The 8,210-nt window shown below is 40.1% G+C and overlaps 1 protein-coding gene across 2 annotated transcripts; it reads right to left on the minus strand.

Annotated features, from left to right (window-relative positions):
- Nucleotides 1-5,266: 5,266 nt before the first annotated feature.
- On the minus strand, nucleotides 5,267-7,362 carry LOC121367157. 2 transcript variants are annotated; one of them, XM_041491309.1, is made up of 5 exons: nucleotides 7,134-7,362; nucleotides 6,783-7,002; nucleotides 6,461-6,602; nucleotides 5,795-5,854; nucleotides 5,267-5,321 (listed from the first exon to the last, which is right to left on the minus strand). In XM_041491309.1, the coding sequence occupies exons 1-5, from the start codon at nucleotides 7,163-7,165 to the stop codon at nucleotides 5,281-5,283; spliced, it is 495 nt and encodes a 164-aa protein (XP_041347243.1). In that variant the 5' UTR covers nucleotides 7,166-7,362; the 3' UTR covers nucleotides 5,267-5,280. The 2 variants fall into 2 exon arrangements, with proteins under 2 accessions (XP_041347243.1, XP_041347310.1); XM_041491376.1 differs by lacking the exon at nucleotides 5,267-5,321 and adding an exon at nucleotides 5,425-5,441 and having other exon boundaries at nucleotides 7,134-7,359.
- Between the last annotated feature and the right edge of the window lie 848 nt (nucleotides 7,363-8,210).

Consider the following 8,210-nt stretch of genomic DNA (forward strand, 5'->3'; position numbering starts at 1 on the left):
AATAAAACAGCAAGGGACCTTTTATGGGTAATTTCCCCACAGGACCGTACGTACCACGTTCTTTGTTATATAAAACACGGGGCGCTAATTGAGAGAGAAATCTCGAGTCCACCGAGGGCGATCGATCCTGCGACAGATAACACGTCAGGCGAGCTCTCTAGCTACCACTTCGCCTCATCCCGCATACTCCTTGCAAGTTCCCAGAGTCAGTTCCTAAGGGAGACATCACATTGCACCCTAGGGCTTAAAGGGACATTCCTGAGTTTGCTGCATTGTAAAATATTTTCGACTAATAAAATATTTCTTCGATTGAACTTGCATATTAAATATATTTTCTTGTTTAGAATATCAGTGTCTGTATTTGCAATGTGTTTCTGGTCGTCTTAATATTTGTAAGAAGCCCACACTGATACCGTAAGCGGTCTGTACAATTACAAGTTGGTAATTTTCCACGTGGCCTTGACCTTCTCCGCATCTAATGACGCGTTCGGACCGTGTTTTGGTGAAAATGACTGAAAAGAAAGAAAGAAATGTTTTATTTAACGACGCACTCAACACATTTTATTTACGGTTATATGGCGTCAGACACATGATTAAGGACCACACAGATTTTTGAAAGGAAACCCGCTGTCGCCACTACATGGGCTACTCTTTCCGACTAGCAGCAAGGGATATTTTATTTGCGCTTCCCACAGGCAGGATAGCACAAAACATGGCCTTTGTTGAACCAGTTATGGATCACTGGTCGGTGCAAGTGGTTTACACCTACCCATTGAGCCTTGCGGAGCACTCACTCAGGGTTTGGAGTCGGTATCTGGATTAAAAATCCCATGCCTCGACTGGGATCCGAACCCAGTACTGCAGTGCAATTCTTGTGTTTCTTTTAAGCTCAGTATATATATATACACCGAAGATTTGACTTAATTATTTCTTGTAAACAGCTATGGAGACTACTCGAGTGGCATTAAGATAAGGTTGTTATATACTTAAACGGTTGGCCGTGACGTGAATAAAAATGACTATTTATGTTTGCGCACACCGATAACTTTCTCAGGAGAAAACTACGAAGTAGTCATTTATTAGCCGCTATAAGCTACAGGGCCATCACTAAATCATGAACACGAATAGTTTATTTCTTACTCTTGACTCGGAACTCTATTAACGTCACATTGTAAAACAGTCGAGACAAAACCGTGAACCGCGATCACTAAGAACATGTTTTAAAACTTTTACAACGTCAAATTAAATAAAAATAAAAAGTAATTTGTCCATCAAAAGCTCACAAAGAATATTCCAAAGTCGAAATTTTATTGATAACCTACAAACATTTAATACACATACGATTTAGGTTTAGAAATTGACATATATACTTAGCCAAAAACGTTTAGCAATTTTATTGATAACCTACAAACATTTAATACACCTACGATTTAGGTTTAAAAATTGACATATATACTTAGCCAAAAACGTTTAGCAATTTTATTGATAACCTACAAACATTTAATACACCTACGATTTAGGTTTAGAAATTGACATATATACTTAGCCAAAAACGTTTAGCAATTTTATTGATAACCTACAAACATTTAATACACCTACGATTTAGGTTTAGAAATTGACATATATACTTAGCCAAAAACGTTTAGCAATTTTATTGATAACCTACAAACATTTAATACACCTACGATTTAGGTTTAGAAATTGACATATATACTTAGCCAAAAACGTTTAGCAATTTTATTGATAACCTACAAACATTTAATACACCTACGATTTAGGTTTAGAAATTGACATATATACTTAGCCAAAAACGTTTAGCAATTTTATTGATAACCTACAAACATTTAATACACCTACGATTTAGGTTTAGAAATTGACATATATACTTAGCCAAAAACGTTTAGCAATTTTATTGATAACCTACAAACATTTAAAACACCTACGATTTAGGTTTAGAAATTGACATATATACTTAGCCAAAAACGTTTAGCAATTTTATTGATAACCTACAAACATTTAATACACCTACGATTTAGGTTTAGAAATTGACATATATACTTAGCCAAAAACGTTTAGCAATTTTATTGATAACCTACAAACATTTAATACACATACGATTTAGGTTTAGAAATTGACATATATACTTAGCCAAAAACGTTTAGCAATTTGGTAAATGTGCCTAAATAAAAGAAAACTTTTAAGTTGACTTACAAACAAAAATCAGACACTGGGTTTAATTGAAGCATCAGTTTGTCTGTGTAAGTAACAGGATAGTTTTAATACAAAATGAAATGTGATGGTCACGTCATTAAATGTTAAAGTTTGTTTTGTTTAACGACACCACTAGAGCACATCGATTAAGTAATCATCGATTACTGGATGTCAAACATTTGGTAATTCTAACTAACTCGTAGTTATCAGTTGAAACCCGCTACATTTTTTCTAATGCTGCAAGGGATCTTTTATATGCACTTTCCCACAGGCAGGAAAACATACCACGGCCGTTGTCCAGTTGTGGTGCACCGATTGGAACGAGAGAAAAACTTCTACAATCAGCTGAATGTATCCACCGACGTGGTTCGATCCTGCGTCGCAAGCACCTCAATCGAGCACTCAACCGACTGAGCTAACTCCCGTCTACGTCGTTAAATGGAACTTGGGGGTCCATACACGAAAGTCTTAAAATTGTCAGTAACGTGTCCGAGCACATTGGGCATTGCATGTTGACAGCGGTACAATGTCGGCCTACGACCCAACAAATCCCATACCTACATAATAGGGAACAAAGTTGGGCGATCTAGCAAGCCAGTTTAGTACCTCAATAGTGTTCCTCTGAAGAAAGAAGGAAATGGTTCAAGTTTAATCACCACTTTAAAACTATTTACAACAGCACTATCCTTGGTGTGATCAGCGTTTATTCAGCAGCTAATTAACACATACATTAAACTCACTCAACACATTTTATTTACGGTTATATGGCGTCGGACATATGGTTAAGGACCACACAGATAATGAGGGAGGAAACCCGCTGTCGCCAAGGGGCGAGACGTAGCCCAGTGGTAAGGCGCTCGCTTGATGCGCGGTCGGTTTGGGATCGATCCCCGTCGGTGGGCCCATTGGACCATTTCTCGCTCCAGCCAGTGCACCGCAATTGGTACATCATGGTATGTGCTATCCTGTCTATGGGATGGTGCATATAAAAATCCATTGCTGCCAATTGAAAAAGAGTAGCCCATGAAGTGGCGACAGCGGGTCTCCTTTCTTAATATCTGTATGATCTTTAACCATGTGTCTGACGCATATAACCGTAAATAAAATGTGTTGAGTGCGTCGTTACCCAATCCATTTTTTTCGCCGTCGCCATTTCATGGGATAATCGTTTCGATTAGCAGCAAGGTATCTTTATATGCATCATCCCATAGACAGGATAGTACTTAGTACTTAACAGCCTTTGATGTGGCAGTGGTGGTGCACTGGCTGGATCCTCTGAAGAAGTCCAGTCCTTAGTCTGGCGTGTATTGTTACGTTTTAACAAAACGCCTGGATACTGCTGCATGAACGGAATGACAACTGGTGTGATGGTCTCGTCACTAATGCCGAGCATTTAGATTCCCACGAATAATCGAGGCGTTGTGTTAAGATGCCATGAATTTCTGCCCACACCATGACGCTACCACCACATCGGTCACGTTCAGTGCACGAGGCAACGCTGTACAACTGCCAATACCAAGTGTGCTCAGACATGTCAAGACAATTTTCAAATTTTCGTACATGACCCCCAAGCACCATTTAACGATGTAACATCAAACATTTTGTATTGAAAATCTCTTGTGACAAATGATGCCCCATTTAAATCCAGTATCAGATTTTATTTTGCAAGTTATGCCGATACATCGTTCAAGGCCAACCGGCCTCGGTGGCGTCGTGGTTAGGCCATCGGTCTACAGGCTGGTAGGTACTGGGTTCGGATCCCAGTCGAGGCATGGGATTTTTAATCCAGATACCGACTCCAAACCCTGAGCGAGTGCTCCGCAAGGGTAGTGTAAACCACTTGCACCGACCAGTGATCCATAACTAGTTAAAAAAAGGCCATGGTCTGTGCTATCCTGCCTGTGGGAAGCGCAGATAAAAGATCCCTTGCTGCTAATCGGAAGAGTAGCCCATGTAGTGGCGACAGCGGGTTTCCTCTCAAACTGTGTGGTCCTTAACCATATGTCCGACGCCATATAACCGTAAATAAAATATATTGAGTGCGTCATTAAATAACATTTTTCTTTCGTTCAAGGCCAAGTCTACACCATCTCTACACTTGCCCAATACAAGATTAAATCCCATGTTGCCGTCCAAGGTAAAGTTTCCCCTTCTCATCCGTGTGGTCATTAACTGCACGTCTGAACATAACCAGTAATGGGTTTAGTTATTGAAACAAAACCTTCACATACCACATATCGTTCAGATATATGAATAATCCCGCCCACTTCTGTTATTACCCCAAACCCAAGACGCGCAGCCGACCGGTACCTCGCAGCGAGCCGGGCGTTAGTAATGCGGTCTTTGACGCCAACTTAATCCATTACACAGCGTCTTTTGGGTGTCCGGTCTCCTTTAATATGCGACCAATAATTCCAAACGACGTTACGCGATCGGGTGTGGGTACCACTCAAACTTTAGATCGTCATCTTGGTAGGCTGGCCGTTTTTAAGGTTGGATTACCTTTATACAATTATAGTTGGTATACTATGTGGGGGGGGGGGGGGGGGGGGAGAGAAGGTAGGCCTAGTTTTACGACACCACTGAGCACTGGATTTATTAATCTGCTGGCTATTTGATGTCAAACATTTTGCAATTCTGAAACTAGTCAGAGGAAACCCGCTACACATTTCCTAATGCAGCAAGGGATCTTTTATATGCACTTTCCCACAGACAGGATAGCACATACCATGGCCTTCGATATACCAGTCGTGGTGCACTGGCTGGAGCGAGAAATGGCCCAATGGGTCCACCGACGGTGTCAATCTCAAACAGACCGCGCATCGAGAGAACGCTTTACCCGCCCGTATACTATGGAATAAGTTTGTGGCCTTTTGAAGTTGTAGCTCCTTAGAAATCCAGCCGCCGCCACCAATGGCTTGAAAGTACTAAAACGTAAACTCTTAATCCTAGTTTCCAACCAACGTTCAAGCCAATTAATGTAAAGATAACAAAGCCAGTAGTTATTTTTTAATTTATTGATAAAGCCCTTCACCTTTTGGCATTACATGAACAATGGACGTCATCGTGTCATGGAGTATCTGCGCCGTCCTCTTTCATGGCTTCCAGAACTAGAAAATAATTTTAGGTTTATTAGATCCACATGTTTGAGGTTTCTATCCTATTTACCGGTACACCCAATTACTTCATTTCTCAGCTGGCAATTCGGTCTACTCATCTAACTAGGTCCTCTAAAAATAGAAATATTTAAACTCTTTCACTCCCTTTAAAATGCCGTCTACTCTCACCCATCCTACAAAAATGTTTTGTAAATAATTTCAGTTTTGTTTGACGTAAGATGCAGTAGGTTTTTAAAAACACTGCGTGTTAAATTTAGAAAACCATCTGGTCAGAAATATTTCATAACATGAAAAGGGCTTTTCCTGTGGGGCGACTATTAGTTCAGCATTCACCAGAAACTTGTAAGTACGTTTTTTCTCTTATTGGCAGTTTGGGATTGAAACATTACCAAAATATTAGGCCCAATAAACGTGCAGACAAATTGTTCGTTCCTAGAAAACTACAAATTGTGCAAAATACTTACATTCTTCTTTGTTGTCGAAATGGAATTGTTTGAATTCAACGAGGCTCAGTTTGGCATCACCTGTATATAAAATAAACTTAATTATCGTGGTATGCTTTTATCGGGGGGGGGGGGGGGGGGGCAAAACAGTGTAATAGACTAATCAAGCATACCTAGATAATCATGTGCAATATAATTTTTGAAATGGCAAAATATTTTTCTAAAAAGGATAAGCTTTTACACTAAACAGATTAATAAGTACTCCATTCGTATTACATGTATAAAGTACATCTTAGAAATCTAGGGAAATAGTAGGAAACCTGCATACCAAATTCCATTTGAAACGCGTCCGTTTGAGATTCACGTTTTAGTTCCAACGCCTACTCTTAAAATGTTTATTTTATAATAACCAAACAAGGATCGCATAGATGCTAGCTATTTGGAGTCCTAACCCTCTAACAACTGACGCAATTTCACTTTCTCAACCGTTTCTACGGGCATTTCTGGCATCTCCACAATGAGTTTATAGCAAATTTATTCTAAAATTATCCTATATACTCACCGACCTTGGCCGTATCGGATTTTTTTTTTTTACCTATTTAGTATTATAGAAAGTAGCTAAGACAACATTCACTACTAACATTGTTTACAAATCTCAATACAAAATTGGTCTGACGAAATTCTTACCATCCGAATCTGCCGTGTGGAATCCTTTAACTAAAACTGGGTTGGTTACTTTCAGGCCGGTCACGTGGGCGATCTCATTCAGCTCGACAAAACCATCTCCGTTCACATCCAGATCATGCAGAACGGTCGGCACATCTGCATCCTGGAAGTAAATAGTGGATTTAGCATTACATTAGTGCGCCAAAGTTTAATTTCTCTAAACGCGTGGGCGGGGGAGGGGTGTAGCTAGTTTCGTCCAATGACTAGTGTCGAAATTACCAAATATTGGACTAATAGCCTACGATTGATAAATTAATGTGCTCTATTGGAATCGTTTACTTACCTCAACTGGATCTACAGCATCGGCTCCCATGTCGAGTCCCCGCTTCCTATTGCAGGCCTTACACGCCCAGCTCCTGGCCCACTTGCAGGCCGCCATACAACCTAGCGTGTGGTAGGGGCTGAAGCGGATTCTGCGTACAGACCGGAAGAACCAACCATCCACGTGCTCGGGAACGAAGGTCAAGGCCAGCAAAAATAACATGAAATAAGCAGTCTTCATTCTGCACAAAAAAATAAATAAATAATCAACTGTAGGTACAGAGAGTACTTTAAAACATTGGGCGTGGGCATCCCTATGAACATTATGACCCACTCCCCACAAACACACTGAAGAAACTATAGTTCAACAAACCCTACAGTTGCAGCAGACATCTTCCGACGCATATGCAATTACAATTTGCAATGGAGAACAAAAACCCATTTTCTTATATTGAATATATCTAGAATACAGTCGCAATATATTATGTATTCCTTAATCAAGCTAATATTTTAGTTCTGTGGCAAATACATTGACAATGTTATTAAACTTTCTCTTCTTTTCTCCCCACCCCCCAAGTTTGCAAATGGATTTTACTCCCTAATACACATAAAAAGACTCTGGAATAATAACAAATAAACAATAAAATTTAAAAAACCCCCCAAAAAACCCAACTTGAAATTTAGTTTTTTCCTCTCAAGATGAAACAACTCCTAAACGATAAAGTGACTATAATGGGCGAGTTTCGGTTATTTATCCCCGTAAAGCATCACGTGATCAAACATCAATCTCGTTTTGCACGTTCACCCCCGGACTGATACTTTTACACGTGCATGTGTTTCACCTGGCGCCATGCGTTTCACGAGTGTGAATTATGTACATTTTAACATGTTCTAGCCGACTTCTCGCTCTCGCAACAGGAGCAGATATAAACTGTTTCTAAAGAGGGTGTGTGTGCAATTTATGGGCACAGGTCTGAGGCGGATCTGGTGGGGGCAGGGGCTCACCACCACCCCTAAATTTTGCGACAGTTATAATTTTATTATATATATATATATATATATTTTTTTTTACGATCCCCCTCCAAACCTCCACCAAAGTTGCCGTGGCATTCCGCCTCATGACATTGCCCCCCCCCCCCTCCAATGGATGTTTTGGATCCGCCACTGCAGGTCTACCTACATTCATAGCCGTACGGGCTGCTGTTTTTGTAGGGGATATGCTGATTTTTGCTCGAATTAAACGAAAATGCCAGAATTTGGATGACAACATTTATTCATATTAAAGGAACATTCCTGAGTTTCCTGCATTGTAAGATGTTTCCGACTAATAAAATATTTCTACGATTAAACTTACAGACCCACCGACAAGGATTGATCTTAGACCCACCATGCATCAGGCGAGCGCTTTACCATGGGTTAATAGCTAGTTGTTAGTAGTTTAGTGGGAGAA

The sequence above is a fragment of the Gigantopelta aegis genome, chromosome 1 (assembly GCF_016097555.1).
Source record: "Gigantopelta aegis isolate Gae_Host chromosome 1, Gae_host_genome, whole genome shotgun sequence".
In the NCBI taxonomy this organism is placed as follows: Eukaryota; Metazoa; Mollusca; class Gastropoda; order Neomphalida; family Peltospiridae; genus Gigantopelta; species Gigantopelta aegis.